Raw genomic sequence first — 27,277 nt, forward strand, 5'->3', positions numbered from 1 at the left:
ATGCCCCATGACAAATAGGCGGACTTGCCCCTGCACGGGCAGGCAACTCTAGTGCCAGTTAACGAGCACAACATGGGAAGGAAGAAGCAAAACTTTCGTCAGAACTCGACCTTAATTAACGCACTTTCACTCGACACCAAGACTAAGTATTTGTTCTCAGAGGTAATGCATCAAAACCTAAGTCAACTCCTATGCATTCATGTTACAAAAATGAAGAAAAACACTTTTTGTGATCTGTACTCAAGATATATGGGCGCGCAACCTCTGAACTTCTGCAGGATATGGCGGGAAGAAGGGACACCACTCCTACATGGTGTGAATGACAAAAAGGTGGCAAACGTAAGAATAAACAGACAAAGACGGATGTGCCCCGGGGGCGGACTAGCCCCGGTCTCCCCTACTTCCTCTGTTGGGATTAAGTTCTGATTTAAGTAATAAATCTTATTCCTATTATTCCAAGTCACACGGGTATTTTGGTGGACATTTTTATCTATGCCTATACAATTTTGCCAGGAAAGACCCTTTTGTCAATCGTGGCATCTTTAACACCCGAATGTAGTGTACACGAAGGGACCTCGGTTTTTCGTCTCATCCGAAAGACTAGCACTTGAACCAACCACCTAGGTTAGGAAAGGGGGGAGAAAATTGCTAACGCCCTGACCCAGGGTCGAACTCGCAACCTCTCGCTTCCGAGCGCAAGTGCGTTACTACTCGGCCACCCAGTCTGTACTAGCATTTTTTGACTCACATGCGAAGCAAAAGTGAGTCTATGTACTCACTCGAGTCGTCCGTCCGTCCGTCCGTCCGTCCGTCCGTCCGTCCGTCCCGGCGTCCGTCCGTCCCGGCGTCCGTCCGTCCGTCCGGAAAACTTTAACGTTGGATTTTCTTGGACACTATTAAGTCTATCAACACCTGATGTGGCCTGATGGTGTATGGTTACAAGATCTCAAAAAACATGTGCGGCAACTTGACTTCACTTCAAGTTCAAGGTCACAGGGGCCGTAATTGTTGTCTTAAAAACGACCATTTTTCACATTTTCGCATTTTCTCTGAAGTTTTTGAGATTTAATACCTCACCTATATATGATATATAGGGCAAAGTAAGCCCCATCTTTTGATACCAGTTTGGTTTACCTTGCTTCAAGGTCAAGGTCACAGGAGCTCTTCAAAGTTGGATTGTATACATATTTTGAAGTGACCTTGACCCTGAACTATGGAAGATAACTGTTTCAAACTTAAAAATTATGTGGGGCACATGTTATGCTTTCATCATGAGACACATTTGGTCACATATGATCAAGGTCAAGGTCACTTTGACCCTTATGAAATGTGACCAAAATAAGGTAGTGAACCACTAAAAGTGACCATATCTCATGGTAGAAAGAGCCAATAAGCACCATTGTACTTCCTATGTCTTGAATTAACAGCTTTGTGTTGCATGACCTTGGATGACCTTGACCTTGGGTCAAGGTCACATGTATTTTGGTAGGAAAAATGTGTAAAGCAGTTCTTAGTGTATGATGTCATTGCTAGGTTTAGCTGAAGGTCAAGGTCATGTAAAGGTCAAGGTCAAGCATGTGAGTCGTATGGGCTTTGCCCTTCTTGTTTCTATTAAACGTTACGTGTAACTTCTTCTCCCTCCTGTTTGGCAATTTTCTGTTCCCATCTCTACCATATGGATGATATGTTATCGTTGGCAGACGTAAAACAAAGAGCAGAAAATGATGTAAAACGGTAATAAATCGCCACATTCCTCTGCAACGAACAAATTTTGCCCGGGAGGGCCGCGTCGACCGGAACCGGAATTAAACGTCCTATCAGGAAGCGATGTAATGCTTATGATTTTGTGTCTGCACTGTTTTTATTAATTGTGTACAAAGCGAGGATACAGGAAACAAGCTTCAAAGTATTATTTGGTTTAAACAGAACATTATTCAGTTTTAGTATCGTGACATAAGCTTACACTATATGACATTGGGGATCCGACCTCAAGCATAAAACTTATATTAACGAATCCAAGGCGAAGAAAGAGAGAAGTAAACATGATGGCAGACAAAATCAAGATACTTATTTTTGACTCACATGCGAAGCAAAAGTGAGTCTATGTACTCACCCGAGTCGTCCGTCCGTCCGTCCGTCCGTCCGTCCGTCCGTCCGTCCGTCCGGACGTCCGTCCGGAAAACTTTAACGTTGGATATTTCTTGGACACTATTCAGTCTATCAGTACCAAATTTGGCAAGATGGTGTATGATGACAAGGCCCCAAAAAACATACATAGCATCTTGACCTTGCTTCAAGGTCAAGGTCGCAGGGGCCATAAATGTTGCTTAAAAAACAGCTATTTTTTTACATTTTTTCCATTTTCTCTGAAGTTTTTGAGATTCAATACCTCACCTATATATGATATATTGGGCAAAGTAAGCCCCATCTTTTGATACCAGTTTGGTTTACCTTGCTTCAAGGTCAAGGTCACAGGAGCTCTTCAAAGTTGGATTGTATACATATTTTGAAGTGACCTTGACCCTGAACTATGGAAGATAACTGTTTCAAACTTAAAAATTATGTGGGGCACATGTTATGCTTTCATCATGAGACACATTTGGTCACATATGATCAAGGTCAAGGTCACTTTGACCCTTATGAAATGTGACCAAAATAAGGTAGTGAACCACTAAAAGTGACCATATCTCATGGTAGAAAGAGCCAATAAGCACCATTGTACTTCCTATGTCTTGAATTAACAGCTTTGTGTTGCATGACTTTGGATGACCTTGACCTTGGGTCAAGGTCACATGTATTTTGGTAGGAAAAATGTGTAAAGCAGTTCTTAGTGTATGATGTCATTGCTAGGTTTAGTTATTTGACCATGTCAAGGTCAAGCATGTGAGTCGTATGGAATTTGCCCTTCTTGTTATAGTATATTTTAGATAGTATATTTATTATTGGAAATAGAAAAGCAAGATGCAAAAAAGTAGGGGGGGGGGGGCGAGTAGTACAGAAAGGGATAAAACATCATTTTTATTAAAAAGTATTATCTCCAAGTCTTATAGCTAGCGAGGAGAAAGAGCAAACAATACATCAGATCAGGCTTGCTCAATAATGATATAAAACAACGATCTGGTTGTTGGTTATTGTGACATAAACTGGCAGACCACAGGCACATGACACCTTGGTGTGTGGATGTGGGTAGGGATGTCAAAAGACTTCCTAGACTAATATACATGTAATAATAGGAGAATTCTGCCCCGACCCCACACTGTGCCCGTGCGGCAGACTTTTATCTGCCTGGCTTGAAGAATCCAGACTAAATTTATGGAAACTCTAAAGTTGCAGGTGATCTTTGATCTCTAAAGTTGCAGGTGATCTTTGATAGGTGAGGTCGGTTTGCAATGAGCGTGAATCATAAATCCAAAACCAGAAAGACTGCTAACATTTTAACATTCAGAATCAAACAACAAGAATGGTAATTTCTTGAAACGTTTAATTATTGACAAAACAAAACGTTACATTTCCAGTACATCGACCCAGTGGTAGACAGACAGACACACATATATATGATACAAATAATAAACCCCATCATCTTGATAGCGAGCCAAGTTTCGTCGACGATTTTGAGATAGATAAGTTCATTATTTGTATCATAAATATTTGTTTGTCTGTGTACTTAAAAGACCACCACTGGGTCGTGTACTGCTAATGTACCCTTTTGTTTTGTTAATAACTGAGCGTGAATCATGTCTTATGTTTGCAGTTTCCGCGTGTGACACAGCTACTTGTTTATGTATGAATGTTGCGTCTAATGGGGGTAATTTAACCAAGTGCAAAGATATGATTCAAGTCGTCTTAAAGGCAGAGTAATTAGCCTCCCGTAAACCATCACAGATACGGTCAGGCTTTTACACACAGTACAAACACCCTTTCATTTGAACGCTCACCAAACGGGAACATCCTAGGTGCCCTCCGTAAAGAGCGAGCAATTTTCAAAGAATTTATTTTTGCGTGGTTTATCTTACCTAATATGAGCCATCGTGAACCCGTGTGATCAAGTTTTCCTTTTTCACAATGTAGTCGTCAGTTAGTAATTTGAATGCGACTCGCTGTGAGCTTATATGCAATAGCACGTTATTAAGTACCTCTGACTATGCACGAAACAAACGACTGTGGTTCACAAGAACTCTAGCGATGGCTTTTGACTGTTCAGAGGAACTGGCGATAGGTATAAACCGTCGTCTGCTACGAGAACCACGACCTTGCGTGACCCTGCTTCGGGGCTTTTCTTTTTTCAAACTTTCAAAACTTCGAATTGTACTGATCTTGTCTTGATGAACAAAGAATTCTTTTATGATTTAAGAATGTTTGTGTAACAAGCTGTCAATTTATTATTTAGATTTTAAAAGTTAGGTCTAGCGCCAAAACGCACCACGGTCCGATTGTCTCTGACACAATCCGCAAAATTAATTCTTTGAAAATTGCTCGCTCTTTACGTAGGGCACCTAGGATGTTCCCGTTTGGTGAGCGTTCAAATGGAAGGGTGTTTGTACTGTGTATCTGTGATGGTTTACGGAAGGCTTACTGTGCCTTTAACCTTTTCTTTATGGTTATGTGGGTGCTTTTTTCCCCTTCTGTTTATCTCTTCACGCATTAATGATTCTGAACACACATATTGCCACGACACGGACCGGTTTTTGCGTTTAAGGAGTGTAAGGCCATACGAATTTTCACCTGCAGTGAGTAGAACGGTTTCTATTTTCATGTGCAGTGAACAGAATGGTTTATGTTTTTCATGCGGTAGACAGAATGGATTTTGCTTTCACGTGCAATGAACAGAATGGCTTATGTTTTTTCATGCAGCGAACAGAATGTTTTTTGCTTTGGAATGCAATGAACATGAAGGGAACCGATTTGTTATATTTAGTCAAGTTTTGACTAAATATTTTAACATCGAGGGGGAATCGAAACGAGGGTCGTGGTGTATGTGCGTCTGTCTGTGTGTGTGTGTGTGTGTGTAGAGCGATTCAGACTAAACTACTGGACCGATCTTTATGAAATTTGACATGAGAGTTCCTGGGTATGAAATCCCCGAACGTTTTTTTCATTTTTTTGATAAATGTCTTTGATGACGTCATATCCGGCTTTTCGTGAAAGTTGAGGCGGCACTGTCACGCCCTCATTTTTCAACCAAATTGGTTGAAATTTTGGTCAAGTAATCTTCGACGAAGCCCGGACTTCGGTATTGCATTTCAGCTTGGTGGCTTAAAAATTAATTAATGACTTTGGTCATTAAAAATCTGAAAATTGTAAAAAAAAATAAAAATGTATAAAACGATCCAAATTTACGTTTATCTTATTTTCCATCATTTGCTGATTCCAAAAACATATAAATATGTTATATTTGGATTAAAAACAAGCTCTGAAAATTAAATATATAAAAATTATTATCAAAATTAAATTGTCCAAATCAATTTAAAAACACTTTCATCTTATTTCTTGTCGGTTCCTGATTCCAAAAACATATAGATATGATATGTTTGGATTAAAAACACGCTCAGAAAGTTAAAACAAAGAGAGGTACAGAAAAGCGTGCTATCCTTCTTAGCGCAACTACTACCCCGCTCTTCTTGTCAATTTCACTGCCTTTGCCATGAGCGGTGGACTGACGATGCTACGAGTATACGGTCTTGCTGAAAAATGGCATTGCGTTCAGTTTCATTCTGTGACTTCGACAGCTACTTACTTGACTAAATATTGTATTTTCGCCTTACGCGACTTGTTTTCGTTGATTTCGTGTGCGGCATCTCTGTGGAGATAGGCACCTCCCTCATAAAGCCCAAGAAGAAGCCGGCCCAAGAAAAGTTGAGACCTCTAACATCTCGCTCCCCTGCTCTCTGCAACTTAGTAAATGAGATGTATTTTGTGTTTTAAACCGCATGACACTGCGAGGCAATCTTCCTTGTGTTCATATGGACAGTAACATCTTTGAGTTGAGTTTGAGTTGATCAAATATGGTTACAGGAATACCTGACTTTTTACCTGTGTGTCTCAGGTGATCGCGTGCGAGCAGCAGCTGGACTACAGTTACGACGTGCGTTGTGACGTGTGGTCTCTGGGCATCACCGCCATTGAGCTGGCCGAGGGCAGACCGCCTCACGCTGATGTCGACCCCAGGCGTGCTCTCTTCAAGATTCCCAGGTAACGTCAGTTTGGTCATTCTGTGTCCCTTGTCCTGAAAGCCTTGAGCTAATGTTGTTGTTGTTGTTGTTGTTGTTGTTGTTGTTGTTGTTGTTGTTGTTGTTGTTGTTGTTGTTGTTGTTGTTGTTGTTGGACCCAGGCGTGCTCCTTTCAAGATTACCAAGTGAAGTCAGTGTGGTCATACTATAGCCGTTGATTTGCGTTGTTTTGAAGAGCCGATGTTGTGGGGCTGATTGTTGTTGTTGTTGTTGTCCGCCATAGACCTCATCATGCTAATGTTGATCCCAGGCTTGCTTTCTTCAAAATTCCAATGTAATGGGATGGATTTATTATTTTATGCTAATTCTGTATTTGTGGGTGATATTGTTATCGACGATGTCCGATCTTTGTCCATCTGTCAGTCCGGGGTATTGCCTGTAAGAACTGTTTAGCACCAAGGTATCGTTTGTAATCAAATTCGTTAAATTGATGCATCGTCTTGGTTTTCTTATGTTCTTTTGGGTTCTTTTGCGGTATGTGTGTGTGTGTGTGTGTGTGTGTGTGTGTGTGTGTGTGTGTGTGTGTGTGTGTGTGTGTGTGTGTTCGTGTGGTTGTGTGTTCGTGTGGTTGTGTGCGTGCGCACGCAGCATATTTACAAAACAACTAATATCACATATTGCTTACATCCGGCAGTACTTCCGTCCACATTCCGTTTTACCAAACAGAATTGACGTCATTTGTAGTAGTGTAATTAAAAGCTTTGAAAATATCAAGGTATCGTTTGTTATCACATGCGCTACAGTGATGCATCATCTTGGTTTTGTTATGTTCCTTTGTGCTTTTTTGCGGTGTGTGTGTGTGTGTGCGCGTGCGTGCATGTGTGCGTGTGTGTGTGTGTGCGCGCGCGCAGCATATTTATATTAACATCCGGCAGTACATCGCCGTGAGCTCTTGTGAAAAGGGCCGATTAATAAGTGTCCATTATTATTATTATTACTTCCGTCCACATTCCATTTTACCAAACAGGATTGACGTCATTTGTAGTAGTGTGATAACATGTTTTGAGTTTATACGGCCGAATGGGTTATAGTCTAACCACTGTTACCAGCATTCACATCTAAAGAAACAGCAGGCTGGGAATAGAATATCTGTCATCGCACGCACAACACAAATCTTGCATTGAATCTGGTATTTCTGGACCTGAATCTGGTATTTCTGGACCTGAACCTGGTATTTTTGGATCTGAATCTGGTATTTCTGGATTAGTATCGATAATGGTGATGAGAATTATTCGGGCTTCCTGTACACCGAACACGGCAATGACCTTGGAAGGATACTATATCTTGAAATATGTTTATAACGGTGACAATATTTGTTCTGTTTTGCACATTACACCAGGCCAAGACCTTACTTAGAATAAGCTTAAGGTATTTTTACAAGAAATGTGTTTATAAAGGGGATGATATCCGTTCTTCTCGAATACCTAACGCTGAGAATAAAATCGTGGTGTGTTGATTGACTAGATATTGATCTGAGCGCTTTCCATGTAGGCTACTAACGTGTCGTTGAGATACAGTAATGACAAAAGGGGACGTTTTCATGTCAGTATGTCCCAAATGACATCACCAGTACATTTTTCATTCTATTTTTTTCTAATAACATGCATTAACAATTGATTTTCAACTGGAATGGAAGAGCACAAAAAGTGTAACTTGATAATAATTATGTAGCTTCTCTAGAGAGAAAAAATCTTCCACTTTCATGTAAGTGTGTCCCATGCAACATACATTTGCCAAACAGCTAGGTGTAAGTAGATTATTTGTTAGTGGTATAGAAAATACTGATCAACAATTAAAGTCAGTTTTCACATTCATTTTCTACCTATTTCTTATTTGTTTATTCTTTTGGCAATGGTGAAATGTCTGCAATCGTGTGTCATTCGGGACAGTAGACATGACACCTGACCTTTTGTCACTGCCTCTGTTATCTGTTGTTACTTTGTTTGTGTTGCGCTCACATACCATGATCTATTCAAGCTCATACGAGATTTGAAATAACAAAAGAGAGTGTGTGTGTTTTGCCTCACGTGTCTACCTCGTTAGTGTTTTTTGTTTGCATGACAACGTAAGCCTGTAACAATGTAAAGTATCAATGTTGTACAAATGGTGTGATGCTTGTTTCGGTGTTACGAAAGACCACGAAATCGTGACGAAACTTGAGTCAGTGAGGGAGTGGCAGTAGGGATTTTGTCAGTCAATGATCGAGTCAACCACCCAGTCATTCTGTCAGTCATTCAGTCAGTTTGCTGAGTAGTTCATCGGTCAGTGATGAGTGTATTTCAAATGTTTAGTTCGAGCCTGGGTCAGCTATTCAGTCGGCTTGTCTGTCAGTCTACTTAACCAACTTAGTCAGTTATCTTGTCTTTTAGTTAGTCTGTCACGTCAGTCTGTTCACATGCGGTCCGTCCATTTTTAACCGCAGTGAAGTATTCCTGATGAGCAAAACATGTTACATGACACTTGAAAAAGCTTCGAATACCGGACACGCTCTCCTTTTATGTGTACTGAGATAATTTCCTCTCTAATTCTTAGGTTTCGAGTATATCTCCTTGGTGATTTCGTTCGTCGTTAATGAAATGATTAGCTTGAGTCTACACATGCCTCGTTTCTCTGCCAGACACTATTTCTGCTGTTTGTCAGTAGTTGTCGAAACAGTTTTCTCGTGTGTGTGTTAGTAATTTGAATGAGTTCTTTTTGATAAAACCGCAGAATGGGATTAGTTTGAAACTTAAAAACACCGCCCTTAGGATTTCATCAAAAAAGTTGACACGGCGACCCGCGGGAGTTTGTTTTAAGCGCAGCACGGACAGAAAAAGGAGAAGGAGAAGGAGAAAACAATCCGTCAAGAGCAATCACGATGAAGTATTTAAAAAATACAGCGAACGGAATTTATCAATATTGACGCTGAGCGCAGCAGTCCAATGCGGCAGGAAATTGCCTGTGTCGTGGGATGTCCTTGTTTAACACTGCACGGTGCAGATAGAGTGTAGACAAGCGGTGGTGGTGGCCGCTTTCATTCAACCAGGGCGTGTCGGGTCTGTCTGTTTCTCCCTCTCTGTGTCCCCCTCCTGTGTGCCACGGTGCAGTCTCTGTCTCTGTCGCTGTTTGCAACTCGTCTGCAATTGAACCTGCAATCAAACGCAGCCCTCTCCGCGGTCCATGGTATTGCATGATGTCATCTCCAGATGCTCAGTCGTTTCGCTGAGGTAAGCTAGTTACCGTGTGCTCATGCAGATATTATGTCTGTGAGTGTGTAAAATCTCTCTGATGATGTGCAGTACTTAGTTTTGCTTACAATTTACGAAGTCATGGTCAAGACTGGAAATGTCGAACTGACGAGGCTTATCACAGCGTACTGTTTATAGTGTTTCCTGTTATTGAATCTTTATGAAGATTGGCTATTTTTCGTTTGTCACTGCGTCTTGGTAAAGCCTAAGTTATTCCTTGGCTTTTGGCTTAACTTCCTCACAGACCACTAACCTATTATAACTATTGAAATGAATGGTGATACGCTAAAGTTACTTAGTCTTGATAAAGGCTAGCTATGTCTCGCCTCTTACTGTGTCTTGATAAAGGCTTGTTATATGTCTCGTCTTTTATCGTGTATTGGTATTCTAGTTATGTCTCGTCTGTTACTGAGTCTTCCTAAAGACCAGTTATGTCTCGTCTGTTACTGAGTCTTCCTAAAGACCAGTTATGTCTCGTCTGTTACTGAGTCTTCGTAAAGACCAGTTATGTCTCGTCTGTTACTGAGTCATGATTTAGCAAAATTAACATCGTTTGTGCCTGACCATGCTGTTATGGGAGCCGAGATGTCCTCGTATGTAACTTTGATTGTGGAGAATCAATGTCGTTCTCCGACGTTGCTACTTTGTGTAAGCTTTATGTATAGGGGTCTGTACGATGCGTTGACGTGTATTCTATTGCTTAGTGAGATACGTCAGGTACTGTCAGGGTTCATGTGTTACTTTGGGTCCATTGTACTTGTAATCTACCGACAGTTGCAGAGTACTTTTATTCTTCAAAAGTCCTGCTGACTTGCACCGAGATATAATCAGTTATTGCACCGTTTTCCCATGTTGCGTTGGATACGGGCTGCAATAGCATGATAAAGAAGTATCCATGATGGGTTGTATATTTAAACTGAACGGTGATCACTGAGCGAGAGAACAAAAGTCCAAAATGGGTGTTGTTGCGCAGAAATACAAATACTGAACATTAGGAAATTTGACCTTCGATTGCCACGTACGAAATTACCCATTAAAAGGGTACTTTACAGAGGAAATCACTGCTTTGCGTAGTGTAATGGATGTTTACGGCAATACAATTAATTCCCAATGCCATTCTCGAGTTTACCATGGTGTACATCGCAACAGATCTGCTCAGAATTTTACCAGGGATGAGAACATTATTCTGCCCGGCTGCTTTCTTTTCGGAGTGTCATTTTGCCGAATTATTTTCTCTGTGATATTAATTTAGCAGTACTAGTCTCACTCTGCGCAGAAAGCACCAACTGTTGATTCGTGGTGTGTGTCCAAGTGGAAGGATGCTCTCATCGCATGCATGATGTAGAAACCTTGACAGGTCTAGGGTGATGAACAGCATGGGTTACACTGGAAGGAAGGTATCTTTTACACCCAGAGACTACTATACTTGTCACTAAGATTTGATGGAAGAAAACAACACATACGTGTATCACCACGTGATGATACGAGCCCCGAAGGGCTTGTCGTTCAGTTATTCAGTTAAAGTTCACATCGGGATAACTGAAACCCGAATGTCCAGTTAATGTGACGTTTGAGGAGAAAAAACCCTTCTCGTGGCAGACCCCCCCCCCCCCCCCCCCCCTTCCAGTAGCTTCACCTAGAGCCGATATATGTATGGATTCAGTACAGGTAAACATTTTTTCTTAAAATTTGTTTGTTTTCGTCAGTATAATTTCTTAATTGAGAAAAGAAGCCTACATCAGCTGGGCCTTGTTTTAGCAGTATTGTTGCAGTCCAATACAATGCGTGTTTGTCATTCTGTATATCAGTCTAAAATCGAACTACAGTGTTTGCAAACACTGAGTACAGAACACAGGTGCAGACGCGGGATAGCTTGAGACAGATGACCTGTGAGATAAAAAGGTGATTCATTGTTCAAAAAGCTTCCTGCACTGAACCTTAAAGGAACAGTCCTTACCGTGGTGAGACGAATCCGATCACCATCTCAGATCTGCCCAGGCCTTTACAAGGGGTACCAGACCATCTCTCGCACTTGGACACATTATAAAACCTACCCCCTGCTGCTTTCCTGTGGAGAGTGGGAAGATTTTGATGAATCAGTTTGTAACAGACAACATTGTCAACCTGCAAAATGAGTTCAGCCTCACACCAACAAAAGTTTTTTTGAAAGTGCCGTCTGCGCAGAAAGCAGCCAGGCTGTCAACTTTAGGTCTGTGTCTTTGTTGTAGGATGTTTCTACCCCATGTGGAAATCTTTGCAGACCTGTGATAGCTGGCATGGTCGTTAGAATGGGAAGCAAGGTAAAAATTGGAGTGAAAGTTATCCCCGTCTGGCTCAGTGTGCTGTTCAGAAACCTGCCGACACTGTATCTTAATCTTAATTGGTGGGATAGTTCAGGGCGTGTGCAGACCCGGGGGCAGTTTGATACTTAGATGACCTGCAAGATAGTTCCCTTTAGAAGCTTGAAATCACTCTAAACTCTGCCTGCGTCTCAGCCTGTCTCATCGTCTGTATCAGCCTCCCCCGCTATATAACAACATCCCTCTGGTCTGATGGGACTCTTTTCCCGTTGATCCTGCAGCAACTGAGGTATGTAGCTAAGATTTATTTTCTTCAGAAATGTGCTAGAAGAGTTCATGCTCTTTCTGGGAATGTCAAGCAGTCATTGGCATCACGAAACCGTTTGGCAATTGGAAGCTATGCCAAAATGACAACTTTTGAGCGATTTGAACTACACAGGGCGCTTGCGATTCCTATCCAGTTTACACGATTTGAATTTTGTTAGCTCATCTAGCCCTACATGCGCCTAAGACACCGCCTACTAATACCGCCATTTTCTAAAAGTTTTCTTTTGACATCACGGGGAAAAAAAGAATCAATTATCTCTCTGCCTTAAATGTCATTGTATTTTCGGATGCCGGTTTCACCAGGTGGTTTAGGTGGATTTTTGTTTGATTTCCTCTCTTCCGTGTGTGCACGTGCACTCTTCTGTCAATGACGAAGCACTCTTCAACCTTCGAGTGTGACGTCATGATGACGTCAACTCAACTGATACAATTTGCCTTCCAAGGACCGATTTCCATGTCATTTTACGAGGGAATAGTGCGTCTGATATGACTGAAGTGTGTATTTGAGGAAAGGTCGTTGATAATAAGACAGAGTATAAATATTAATGTGCCACGAAGAAACAGATATCGTTTAGGGAGCGGCATGGTTTCATTGTCTTTTCCTTTTGACAAAATGTCAGACGGCTTTACTTTTTGCGTTCCGTTTTTCTATGAACTTCATTGCATTTACAATGAATGATTTTGTCAGACTGTAAACGATTGTGACAGACTTATGCTGTTCAGAAAAAAGTAGGACAAAAAAGGTTTGTGTTTTAATTTGTGTAGGTACCTGAATACAGCTTCCTTCTACCTATCGAGAAAATAACAAAGGGTTTTTATTGATCATCGCAAATGTTTTCTGTTGTTGCACACACAATCTATGTAATAGGTATGCATAATTTAGAAATGAAAGTTGATGAAAATCTTAAGAGCCGCATTATGTGTTTGGTACAAGATCAAAGTAGACTTGCTTTTGATAGGTACGGTAGTTACGGGGGATGGAGGGAGAGAGGAGAGAGGAGAGAGAGAGAGAGAGAGAGAGAGAGAGAGAGAGAGAGAGAGAGAGAGAGAGAGAGAGAGAGAGAGAGAGAGAGAGAGAGAGAGAGAGAGAGAGAGAGAGAGAGGGGGGGGGGGGAGGGGGGGGAGCAAGCGGGTGTGGTAGGAACGCGAGAAAATACATCTGGGATTTTTTTTTACTTCGGTGGCCTTGCGCGCGAGTCTCACATACACAACGCACGGCCCTCGCATTGAAAATTAATTAAAAATGGAAAATAAGATCAGTGCGTCGTTGTGCGCCTAACTTTAGCTCGCGGTTTGGTCACACTTACGCGACGCACAGACCGCGCATTGAACATTAATTAAAAATGGAAAATAAGATCAGTGCGTCGTTGTGCGCCTAACTTTAGCTCGCGGTTTGGTCACACTTACGCGACGCACAGACCGCGCATTGAACATTAATTAAAAATGGAAAATAAGATCAGTGCGTCGTTGTGCGCCTAACTTTAGCTCGCGGTTTGGTCACACTTACGCGACGCACAGACCGCGCATTGAACATTAATTAAAAATGGAAAATAAGATCAGTGCGTCGTTGTGCGCCTAACTTTAGCTCGCGGTTTGGTCACACTTACGCGACGCACAGACCGCGCATTGAACATTAATTAAAAATGGAAAATAAGATCAGTGCGTCGTTGTGCGCCTAACTTTAGCTCGCGGTTTGGTCACACTTACGCGACGCACAGACCGCGCATTGAACATTAATTAAAAATGGAAAATAAGATCAGTGCGTCGTTGTGCGCCTAACTTTAGCTCGCGGTTTGGTCACACTTACGCGACGCACAGACCGCGCATTGAACATTAATTAAAAATGGAAAATAAGATCAGTGCGTCGTTGTGCGCCTAACTTTAGCTCGCGGTTTGGTCACACTTACGCGACGCACAGACCGCGCATTGAACATTAATTAAAAATGGAAAATAAGATCAGTGCGTCGTTGTGCGCCTAACTTTAGCTCGCGGTTTGGTCACACTTACGCGACGCACAGACCGCGCATTGAACATTAATTAAAAATGGAAAATAAGATCAGTGCGTCGTTGTGCGCCTAACTTTAGCTCGCGGTTTGGTCACACTTACGCGACGCACAGACCGCGCATTGAACATTAATTAAAAATGGAAAATAAGATCAGTGCGTCGTTGTGCGCCTAACTTTAGCTCGCGGTTTGGTCACACTTACGCGACGCACAGACCGCGCATTGAACATTAATTAAAAATGGAAAATAAGATCAGTGCGTCGTTGTGCGCCTAACTTTAGCTCGCGGTTTGGTCACACTTACGCGACGCACAGACCGCGCATTGAACATTAATTAAAAATGGAAAATAAGATCAGTGCGTCGTTGTGCGCCTAACTTTAGCTCGCGGTTTGGTCACACTTACGCGACGCACAGACCGCGCATTGAACATTAATTAAAAATGGAAAATAAGATCAGTGCGTCGTTGTGCGCCTAACTTTAGCTCGCGGTTTGGTCACACTTACGCGACGCACGGACCGCGCATTGAACATTAATTAAAAATGGAAAATAAGATCAGTGCGTCGTGGTGCGCCCAACTTTTGTCGCGGTTTGGTACAGTGCAACCCCCGTTTAAAGACCCCCCAATGTAAGACTTCCTCCCGTTTAAGACCTTAGTTTTTAAGATTTTCTGTTCAAATCCTCTGTAGATTTACCCCCATTTTAAGACTCCCTCCTTTTTAAGACCTGATTTTCTCAGATTTGTTGAGATCGTAAGAAAGGGGGTTCCACTGCAGAAGCTAGCGAGTTGACAACGAACACACAGCGTGTGCTCTGCGCGTGTTTGGTGTCCTTCTGGCGTGAACATTCATGCGTCGAGATCTGCGCACATATTTGTGCATGCACAAAAAATCCCAACGCACACAGCGAATGACAACGAATGCATAGCGTTGGTCTAGCGCGCTCGACGAACGAGTGACGAATATTGACCCACACCTAGCGAACAACAACGCACTGGCCAAAATTGCAATTTTTTTCAGTGCGCGGGCCGTGCGTCGTGTGTGTGTGACTGGCGCATAAGGTTTTATGTGTTAATTATTGCATTATTTCTCTTCAAAACAACAGCATCAGTATCATTGCATTTCATTTAATTTCATGCTTGATCATACCATTGGTGAGAAATTCAGGTCGCTTTCTCCATGTGGAAAGCCAGCAGCAACAAGCGTCGCGCTATTCGGACATGTGCGTGTTTCGGTATAACCAGCCACATGCACTTATGGCAGAATGACCGAGGTCATTTACGTGCCACAGCGGTGACAACATGTAGACACGGACACCTTCTTATATAGTCAGGTTGACCCGTGTGCGTCCCGGCCAGGATTCGAACCATTGACCCGAAGATCATAAGTTCAGTGCTCTACCAAGCAAGCCACCCGACACCGTCACAGCACAGTTACACTGACCTCGACTGCAATCACTGTGGTCAAATAGTTCTATAGCCTAGCAGGCATCTATGAATATTAATTATCCGTGTCGATGTCATCAGAGACTCGCATTAGTTCCTGTCGAATCGATTGTAATGAAAAAATAATCCCACAGCAACTCTCCCAGTGCGTGTCTCTGTGTGTGATTTGTGGCTTTGAATGTATAGTTGAACATCCTGTTTTGGCATGAATTCTATGCTGCAATCAATGCGCACGTTTTGGTCGCTGATACGCCACACAAGTCGAATCGTGGTTAAAAGCAAGAGAAAACAGTTACGGGTACAACAAAATTCATTATCTGACGTGTTCAAAACTAGGTGTTTTTCATGACAGTTTCACAGATCTTGATAATAGCCTATTTTAGGGCCCCGAAGTAAAGTCTGGCGTCGGCTTTTATTTTTTGTGGAATTTGTATTATTTGTAGAGATTATTTTCTTCCGTTGTTTAACGTTTGAAACGTCGCTATGTTTACTATAAACAAACAAAAAAAGTCATCCTGATGGAGTTCCATGGGAGTTTATAATTCTGTAAGGCGGCCATGGATGTGAAGTATTTGACTTCCATTCTATAATTAATTGCTAAGCTAAGAAAAAACACTGAAAACTTTCAAATTCATTCAAACCTGTCTATAATAACCACCCAAAATGTCTTTAACGACCACCCAAGGGACCGACCACCCAAGGGACCGACCAGAAGTGCGAGGTGCTATGTAAAGGTGACAAGTTATATAGGAAAGGAATAGTCGGAAAGGGAGCCTCCGGAGTGGGCAGGTGGTCATCGGGGCAGGTTCGGCTGTACTGCTTGAAATTTCCTATCGATCATCACAGTCTGGACAAAGAGAAAAAGAAAACGTGCAATTTCAGTTCTATGGTTTTAATGACTAGCTGAATGTGGCTCGGCCAATGACTCATGACTCCAGGGTGTGTCATTTCCATTATCTCCGTCATAGCGCACCACATCCATTATTATTTTCACAGTATTTACCCTGCAGGCAGAAAACGACAGTAGCCTTAATAGGCTAAGGCTGATGTACAAAAAAGAAATGAGGAAAAGAGAAAGAAAAAAAATCACCTCACCTGACATTTGCAGTGCATCGTTTGATGAGGGGATTTGGGAGGTAGGGTTAATAAAGAGGCGGGCATCCCAAAATCAATTGTTGGATGGGATGTACAATACTTCAGGTGAGCTGCATGGGTTTGCTCCACGTTAGTTCTCACAATTCGTCGATAACTAACCGGGTTGAAATGAAGACGTCAGACTAAACATCAAAACCTGACGTCAGCGGAAACTGCACCAACCGCTATCTTGTCTCTGTTTAGACAACCGCTGTTTCGTCAGCGAAAGCTAGCGACTTTGATGACCTGGTTGTAGACACGTGTGTTTTTTGCATGCTTACGGTTGACGTCAGAAGTCCAGGTTCAGGTCTTGTTTTGGCTTGAAGGTCTGCAATGTTTGCGAAGTGTCCCGTGACATTTTGGCGCTACGAATGTCCGCTTAAACATTGCCTGACAAATGAGACTATTTGCCCGACACCAGCTCTCACTTGCAGAATGTGAAAAAAAGATGAGAAAGGGGAAAAGTTGAGGTTATCTGTCATTGTATTTTCAATATTCCACGCTGCGCTTTTTCGGGCGGTTCGAAGAGTCCTGTGCATCTTCTGCGTCGTTTCGTGTGAATGTTGGTGTAACCAGTACCATCGGTCTGATGCTTGTGGATCGGCATATTGTTTGCGGTGAGTAAGAAAGATTCAAGAGAGACATAAAGAAGTAATGTTATGCTTTCTTTCCTACCACATTTGGAATTTTATCAAACAGTTTTTGTCAGTGTTCCATAAACTTTAATTTGTGTGTGTGTCTATATGTTCTTCGTGTGTAAGTTGGTAGGTATGGTTGTATTTGAGCGGGAGAGTTTTTGGCTCACGTAAGTGTAGCCTATGCGATGATAAACTTTGTCTGTCTGTGCGTGCGTGTGTGTGTGTGTGATAGAAACTTTAACATTTCCGAGTCTATGGATTACGTCAGTCTCGGTCAAAAGTGTTCGACGTGTGTGATAGAAACTATTTGAAGACGTCACATTATGACGTAAGAGGGTTAGACGTCACGCAAAGGAATTACTGAAAGTCTCGGTCATTGTTATTGTGAGCGGGCCGAGACTACTTGGCAGATCCAGGGTCTCGCTTTCTTGCACAGTTTCACCTATGCTTACTGTGTGTGTGTGTGTGTGTGTGTGTGTGTGTGTGTGTGTGTGTGTGTGTGTGTGTGTGTGTGTGACGGAGTGATTGAGTTTGTGTTACTGTTTGTCGATTTCTTACGTGAGCCTTGAAGGCTTCGCCTCTTGTTTTGTATGTATTATTAATTAATTAATTTATTTAGTTATTCATGTATTTATTTATTTATTTATTTATTCATTTATATTTTTAGTTTTTCCCATCTTACACCTTCGTGAGTAAGTGGGTAGGTAATTGGTTGAATCTGAGCGAGAGATGTTTTTCCCTCTTACCCTTGTGTGTGTAAATTGGCACGGGTAAGCGTTTGGTTGTATCTCAGTGTGAGCCGGGCGGAGCAGTTTATTCCTGCTACTGTGCTAGTTCATCATATCGGCGAAAACAACCTTGATCTTCCTTCCCCTGTTCCCCTGTATTCTATTGAAAAATACCAAGGCATCGACATGATGGTTGTACTGTTCTGAGTGTGCGTGAAATGTGAATTTTTATGGGGTAAGCTTACGAGTTTAAGTATTAATTGAATATGAACATTGGGTTTCCCTTCTTTTTTTTTTAACCATGTGACGTCATAGGCCGGTTAAAACTTTTGTTTAGGCAGCTGGCCGTGACTACAAAGGTGTGCGTGTTCAGTCGTTAATATTAAAAAAGAATTTTAATTATAATGGATCAATACATTAATGATATTTTTATTTTTGAACAATACTGAAGTTTGATAGAGATCTCAGCAGGCTTTGTTCTGTTCGACTGCTAGCACCGCCTCGTAGAAAAAGGATTGTCTTGATCTGTGTTAAATGACAGATTTTGGACCCCCAAAAAACAATAACGTGCGATTTGAAATATGAGTAATTCATACATGAAATAGGAGCTACACGCTATGCGTGTTTTCTGCTCGTGCAGCAAAGCACAGTTCTCGTGACTGTGTGTAACGTATCCCTCATTAACCATGCAAGTGATTGGAAGCTGCTTACAGTAATACACTTACATGATGCTTTCCCGTGCATCTGTGTCTGTTCTTGGGGCAGTGTTTTGCTCGTCCCGTGAAGGTTCTGCGCAGCTTGGAGGTAGTTGTTTGGATCTGATAGGTGAAGACACGAAAGAAGCGATGTTTTAGACTCTGCTTTGAGGGTGTCCTGGGGAGGGTAAATGTGAGAGTTGAGGCACGCTGTGTGTGTGCGTGTGTGTGTGTGTGTGTGTGTGTGTGTGGGGGGGGGGGGGGGGGGGGGACAGAGGAACAGAGATACAAACATCCAGACAGACAGAGACTGTTTGTCTGCCTGTCTGTCTGTGGCTACCTCTCCCTCTCTCTCCCCCGTCTATCCCCCCTCCCTCCCCCCTTTTTACATTTAGTCAAGTTTTGACTAAATTTTTTAACGTAGAGGAGGAATCGAGACAAGGGTCGTGGTGTATGTGCGTGCGTGCGTGTGTGTGTGTGTGTGTGTTTGTGTGTGTGTATGTGCGTGTGTGTGTGTGTCTGTGTCTGTGTGTGTGTAGAGCGATTCAGACTAAACTACTGGACCGATCTTTATGAAATTTGACATGAGAGTTCCTGGGTATGAAATCCCCAGACGTTGTTTTCATTTATTTTGATAAATGTCTTTGATGACGTCATATCCGGCTTTTCGTGAAAGTTGAGGCGGCACTGTCACGCTCTCATTTTTCAACCAAATTGGTTGAAATTTTGGTCAAGTAATGTTCGACGAAGCCCGGACTTCGGTATTGCATTTCAGCTTGGTGGCTTAAAAATTAATTAATGACTTTGGTCATTAAAATTCTGAAAATTGTAAAAAAAAATAAAAATTTATAAAACGGTCCAAATTTACGTTCATCTTATTCTCCATCATTTTCTGATTCCAAAAACATATAAATATGTTATATTTGGATTAAAAACAAGCTCTGAAAATTAAATATATAAAAATAATTATCAAAATTAAATTGTCGAAATCAATTTAAAAACACTTTCATCTTATTCCTTGTCGGTTCCTGATTCCAAAAACATATAGATATGATATGTTTGGATTAAAAACACGCTCAGAAAGTTAAAACAACAAGAAATTCCTCCGAGGTAGGAAAAACTCCCCCGTCCTTACCATTCTCACTGTCACCAACTGAGAAGGTTATTTCCCTTTGACCATTAATATGTCCCTCTATAAGTCCTTGTAGAATCTTAATCCACCAATAACTCCCTAACCGCGTGTTTGACTGGTCCAAATTTTTGTAAGGACCGTCTCAGGAATGTATAGAACCTGTTCACCAAGTTTGGTGACGATCGGTCCGTTCATTCTTGAGATCTATGCGAACACAAACACACAAACAAACAAGCAAACACATCGACCGAATCCTATACACACCCCTATACCGGGGGTGTAAAGAGAGGTACAGAAAAGCGTGCTATCCTTCTTAGCGCAACTACTACCCCGCTCTTCTTGTCAATTTCACTGCCTTTGGTTTAAACATAAGTTTATTTTAACAAGGGTTACAATCATGACATGTATACAAAGTTCACAGAAACAGCAACAAGCTAGAAGCTTATAGTGGTGTTCCTGCATGACAGTACAACATAAGGCGGTAACGGGTGAAACATTTGTCTCAATAAACCAAATCTATTAATAACGTAATGAACGTTGCATAATGATTATAAAGAAAGACAGTAAAGGAAGGAAGGAGGGAAAGAAGATGAATAAAAGAAGAGGGATGGGTAGGAGATGTGCAGAAGTTAAAGTTGTTGTCCGGCTTGTAGAGCATTTATTCTGACTTGCCCAAAGCGGCCTGAACGTTCAATGAACGAGTGTACGGTGGAAAAAAATTTCCTGTTCAAATCTAAAGAATACTGTCTGTCTCCGTTTAAAAGGTGGGGGAGGTGAATTGTGTGATTAGGGAGGGTATGTATAGTTTCTTGACGTGCTTCGCGATAATTTGGACAATCGAATATGAAGTGTTGTACGGATTCGGACGGGAATCCACAGTCACAAGATGCATCTGTAGCAACGTGACGTCTCACTAGATCGTTATTGAGATCACTTATATATAACCTGAGCTTACAGTGAATTATTTGTGACATGCGATCTCCAGAATAAAAATAACACGGCGGACTTAAATCGTTTTTTGACAAAAAGTGCTTAAATTCACTTGGGGAATCACTAAGTTTTATATTGTCTGGTAAAGAATTCCAGAGTTGTGTAGTAGATGGGAGAAATGAGTTTCTATATAATTCAGTTTTAAACGATGGAACTTTCCTGTCTAGAGGTCTGCGCCGGTGATATGGGTTGTTAGTTGATATCAATGGTGGCAATATCGCTAATAAGTAGTTTGGCACCTTGCGGTGAACGATCTTGTGAAATAATATCAATTTATGACGTTTTCGCCTCTCTAGTAATGAAATAAAGCCTGACTCATCGTACAATTTTTGATGGCTTGTACCGCGGACTGCTCCAACAATTGTTCGAATTGCATCTAAGTGAATACTTTCGAGCTCGGTGGCTAACTCCTTTGGGCAGTTGTCCCAGAGAACATCAGCATAATCAAAATGTGGCAATATGAAGGATTTATACATTGTTTCTAAAGCTTTTCTGCCTAGTCTATATTTATAAGATCGTAAGCAAGCTACTAGCGTACGGCATTTTGCTATAACAGATTTAATATGTAACTCCCACTTACCGTTATTCTGAATAATAATACCAAGATGTTTATGACTTTCAGTTTCTTGTAAAATTGTGCCACCGAAGTTTAAAGGGATGTAATCTGGATTCCTTTTCCTGCTTATATTCAGAAGTTTTGTTTTACTTTGATTAAATTTAACTTTCCACTGACTAGCCCACTGGTCGATTTTTTCAAGATCTGAGTTAAAAATATCTGTTCGCATCTGATAATTTTCCAGGCTTAAATACATACTTGTATCGTCGGCAAACAGTTTAATAATGGATTCAACGTTATCAACTATGTCGTTAATGTAAACCAGAAAAAGGAGAGGTCCTAGAATAGAGCCTTGTGGAACGCCTGTTTGCACAGGTAAGTAGGTAGACATACTTCCTTTAAGCACCACTGCTTGTGTTCGATCAGTTAAATAGTTTTGCAACCAATTAAACATCTGACCTTTGCCATGAGCGGTGGACTGACGATGCTACGAGTATACGGTCTTGCTGAAAAATGGCATTGCGTTCAGTTTCATTCTGTGAGTTCGACAGCTACTTGACTAAATGTTGTATTTTCGCCTTACGCGACTTGTTTTTCTCTCTCTGAGTTTTGCGATCGTGTGCTCGCTGTGAATATAGTTCTCTTTATGTTTGCCATGTACACTGGGAGTTGAGATTGTTTTTACCAAAAAAGTAAACGCCAGGTAACTCTTTACAGCCAATTGTTATTCATTGAGATTAAAAAGACTGAAATGAAACGAACCAAAACCAACAAAATGGCAGCAATAACTCACCTCATTCTTCTAAACCTTTCTGAATGATTAATTTGTACCCAAGGGCGTATTTCTGACGCCAGCTGAACAGAAAATAAAAAGTCTTTAGAGGATACTCGACGAAGGTTTTCCTGGGGACAAAAACCTGAAATGAACTCGAAGTCATGGGGAGACTAGATAGATCTATACGTTGTTGTAATCAACCGTGTCTTTTAATGTCGCCTTTTTCCAGCCTCTGCGTATATGGTTGTGGTCAATGGTTTTATTGGTTTGGTCATCTGAAGCTTTTAGGTTCTCTGCTGCGATAGTATGGACTGTGTGGTATGGTATGTAATCGCGCGCGCACGCACACGCGCACGCACACGCGCACGCACACGCGCGCGCGCGCACTCCCTCCTTTGCACACACACACACACGCAATCATTCACGCACGCACGCATACACGCACCGACGGAGATACAGGCTAAGACACGAAGAATTAAACTAAGACACAGACAGACAGACAGACGCACGCACGCACGCACGCACGCACGCACGCACGCACATACATATACACACACACACACGTACGCACGCACACACGCACACACACACACACACACACACACACACACACACACACACACACATATACATACACACACACACACACACACACATACACACACACATGCGCGCGCACGGTCCAGGGTTTTTATTGTACATGTATTTAGCTTCCGTAATCGTCTGTAGAAATGACACAACACTTCTGAATTGCAATGTCAATGTCCCCACCGTCCGATCGTGTTCACGGAAAAAGATGAAAACAAATATATGTAAGCATCGGTCTTTATCCTACGCCTCAGTAGAACCTTGAGTGATCGTTTAGCAGTCATTTCAGGAACTTATATTGACATGCAGCTGGCTCCTCTGTTTGGGTGTGGTCATCCGTTTTTCTGTAAAGGTCAAGAAGGGAAACTGCGTTCGTTACCTGCTTCGCTTCAGTTAGTTTTCACCCGTCACGACGTTTCGCCCACAGGAGCTTGTATCAATCTGCCGGTCGATTACTGTAAGGCCAAATGAGCAAAGTACTGAAATCGACCGGCACATTGATACAAGCTTCTGTGGTGTTGCCTAATCGTTGCTTTGCTACTTCTACTTCAGAAAACCAAACCCGAAAATACTGCATTTTGTGAAGGTTTACATCTGTCGAATATGCCAGCGGCTGTGACCAAACAAACAACTTTGAAACATTATGTCTACTGCATTCAACCCTGCCTCAAATACAGATTCGGTCATACGGAAAGATAGAAACGTGATAACATTTCATTATCTCTAGCATGTAACTAACACACCGCCACCAGCGGTTTCCCAGCTAAGAAATCCCTTTGACGAGGAAATCTGCACAGACACGCATGTTTTGTAGTATTGTCTTGACATGCGATGCAGTGGAACCCTTCCTTTTAAGACCTACAATAAGTTGAGAAAATCGTGTCTTACATAGGAGGTACCTGAAGTCTTGAAATGGGTGTAAATATACAGAGATTATGAACACAAAGTCACATCTATGTCACCTAAGTTACAACAACTGCTGTTGCCAGCAGCTTGCACTAGCTCTAGTTTCATCTCACCCGGTCTATTTGTATTTTGAACTTTAAACGAAATCAAAAACCACCAAAATCTAAGTCTTAAAGGGGGAAAGTCCTGAAGTGTGTGTGTGTGTGGGCGGTCTTAACTCGCACGAAAAGCGGATTGGGATTTGTAATTATGCCTCAATTTACCAGAAATATTCCCTAACAAAAATAGTGCTTGAACGAGCAATTAATCAAGTTTTAATCGCCGTGTTTGTGTAATATTTCCAGCTGTAATTTATCTATGTACACTGTTTGTTTTCGTTTTCATCTTACTGTTTTGCCCCTCACAGCGCAGAATCTAGCATGTTGTTGCGAGATTAAAGATTTCAGTTCCCAAGTTCGCACGGTTTTCGTCTCAGTGCCAGCGTTATTTTGGATGGTTGCTAACACTGAACAAATCTGTCGATGAACAAAATAATGACTCAAACGCAGAAGAGTTTTAGACAGCAATCGTTCCCCTATTTACATTAATTACAATAAAGTAACGTAGCATTTTCGAGTTAATCACCGCATGCGTGTCTAAATTACCGCACAGCGAATGTTCTTTTAGACTTCTTGTCACGTTTCAATATATCACTCAAGGTGATTATGAACCGGTTAATTACTACTAATTAACTAACCACACCACGATCCACTCTCGCAGGCATACAATTAAATAGAGTCAACAAAAGTATAAGTTTCAGACGCCTGTTTATGTATAAACTCTCCACCTCCCTCGAGCCTTCACTCAAAATATGTTCCTTTTACGTTCTCAACACGTAAAAAACCAGTGTTCACTGACAAAATGCCAGTACTATGTAGAAAATTATAGTAACACGCTGAACCCGTGTAAATACAGTCGAAATGAGAATGTTCTGTTCGAAAAGCTCTAGTTCGTGCAGGTGTCACACACCCCACGTTGTCACTACTCCAATGAAATCATAGATACGAAAAGACAACGGTGGTCAACGGGGTGCGTACGACATGGTGCACTTAGCTTTATCTCTGCTGCTGCTGCTTAGCCGGTATGCTGGTTAGTCGGTTCGCTGGTTAGCCGGTCCGCTGGTTAGCCGGTTCGCTGGTTAGCCGGTCCGCTGGTTAGCCGGTCTCCTGGTTAGCCGGTCTCCTGGTTAGCGTAGCCTCAACAGTTCCCGCCAGAGTCAGCCGTGCCGATGTTACGGGAACGTAACGAACGAACGAAACGAACGAACGAAGGAAGGCTGCAAACAGAAAGCATCGGTGCACTAAACATGTCAGCTACCCCTCACCCACCACCTTAAAACATGTCATCTTTAAATATCTCATCGAGCACGTGGGCCTGCACAAAATGGACTTTTTACAACAACAAAACAGTCATTTTCCGTCCTTCTCTCCCTATCTGCAAAAACCATATACAGATTAGTATTTTAGCGTCACAGAGAGTAAATTATGCGCTAACCTGGAAAGAACAACAGAGAGTATTTCATTCCACAACACAGACTCATCAACAGCGTTAAATAATGATTTATTACCTCAAAAGCCTATGATTGTACTCTCAATGGAAGCAAAGTCCGCTTCCTCCCTGGACCAGCCTCTGTTCGTCAACAGTGACCCAAAACGTCCAGAACCCCTTGTCGAATCCTTATGCGAAAGCCATCGCCGACGAAGGAAAATGTGACGACTTGTCCTCAGCAAAATACGTGGCAGAGGAAAGGAATAACTTGTGGAAGTTCCCCTAGAGTGCCGAATATGATACTCGGTGAAAAACCATCATACTCTAGTAACTGTGTGTTAGGTCCTTCCCCTTCTGCCGCTGGGTGTCAAGTGTGCCGTCCTTGAGTCTCTGACAGACCACCTAGCCAAATACACGTGACTGACCTTGTCCCAAAACCCAGTCCAGCTATACACAATTCTGCCTCCCAAGCAGAAAAAGACACGAGAAACTCAATCCGTGAAAATCCCGTGTGCGCTGTCAGCGAAAAACCGTCAGCCCTAGCTATGACAGCAGAAACCTCCACTGTAAAACTCGTGCGATACAAAACATCCGTGCTCGTAGAGCACTGTCAGCGAAAACTCTGCTGTGTCCAATATCACGCACAGGCGCTTTCTATCATACACGACCAAGAACAGGCACTCCACTGAGTGACACTTTCTTGGTCTCTGTCACCCGATCGTGACACTTCTTAAAGTTAAATTCACCAGAAAGTGAGTCCAAAACGGCTTCTTCACTACTACATCTTTAACATGAATTTTGATCAATATATTTGCACCTGTTTTAGACCTGCAGCCTATCTCGTGTACACTTACTTGTAATGGATAATAAGATTGATTTCTACGGTTTTACAGCGTTTCGGCTTTCTTCTGAAAATGTCACATGTTCAATCATTTTGCAATTTGCTTCACGTGCTTATTGTACAATCTCTTATCGTGACAACGTGATACGGAGCAGATTTCTTGAAGCACTCCATTCAGTGTTTTTGTCCTTTATTTCAAAAAGTTTGTGTGGAAGGCAATGTGATAAAGCGAATGAGTTAAATAGCGATTAACGATACCTTAAAGGTACAATCCTTCCCGTGAAACCTGTCCTGCTCACTATCACAGCCCAGACCTCACATGGGATAGGACCATCGCGTAACTTGGACCCTGACCGCTTTCTGGGATGCGTTGGCATGTTTTTACGAATGAATCCCCTCCCCACCCAACCCCCCTCATGCGCCTTCACTGTCTAAACTCAGGTTACCTTTTCAAAATAGCCTCCACATTCATTTCTTAAAAAGCCTCTGGTGACTTTATCTCAATTAATTCATGAAAACCAATCTTACTCTGCACAGAGAGCACCGCCCAGGTAGTTGACTTTTGATATTCATCCAAGTGGAGAGATAGTGAATTTAGTCTTATTCCATGGGCAGATTTGAGAAGGTGAGTTAACTGTTAACATGGGAAGGACCATGCATTTGGACACACTTGAAACCGATCAAATCGCGGTTGTTACTGCAGTGCAGTATTAATATTAATATATTAATATAGGTCTATGAGTGCAGTATGTGCAACGTGAGTCTTACATTTTCTGAAGAAGGAATGTGTCTGTAAATGCAGATTGAGCTTCACATACGGATCGGCCACGCGCCTGCAAATGTTTTATGCGCATGTGACCCTTTAGGTATGACTGACATACATGTAAGTTAGTGTCATATATGGCCTTGGTATTTTTCTCGTAAAAATTCGCGTTGCTTTCTGTATGGTAGTTAATAAATACTTAGGATCTAGGATGCTGGTATTCGTTTTTGAATACCTGAGTACATCTTTCTTATCCTGCCTCTGTGCATAGATGCGGGAAACACTCGCGCATGCACGGCATACTCCGATAGACAGACAATCTGACAGACGGACTTACTGACTGAAAGACACAGACAGACATAGACTGACACAGTCTCTCAGTCTGTGTCTGTACATCCACCTTCTGAGTTATTCGTCCAGTCCTTCCCCCGTTATCCCTCTGTCTGTCTCTCTCTCTGTCTCTCGGTCTCTCTCTCTC

The 27,277-nt window shown here is 42.0% G+C and overlaps 1 protein-coding gene across 3 annotated transcripts in view; it reads left to right on the top strand.

The window, feature by feature from the left end:
* Positions 1-27,277, top strand: part of LOC138960118 (myosin-IIIb-like) — a 105,971-nt gene that overhangs the window by 26,969 nt on the left and 51,725 nt on the right. For all 3 annotated transcript variants that reach the window (XM_070331867.1, XM_070331868.1, XM_070331869.1), the window contains exon 7: positions 6,044-6,189. In XM_070331867.1, the coding sequence (XP_070187968.1) occupies positions 6,044-6,189 (146 nt within the window). The remainder of the gene's footprint in view (positions 1-6,043; positions 6,190-27,277) is intronic.

Source organism: Littorina saxatilis, linkage group LG2 (genome assembly GCF_037325665.1).
Source record: "Littorina saxatilis isolate snail1 linkage group LG2, US_GU_Lsax_2.0, whole genome shotgun sequence".
Lineage (NCBI taxonomy): Eukaryota > Metazoa > Mollusca > Gastropoda > Littorinimorpha > Littorinidae > Littorina > Littorina saxatilis.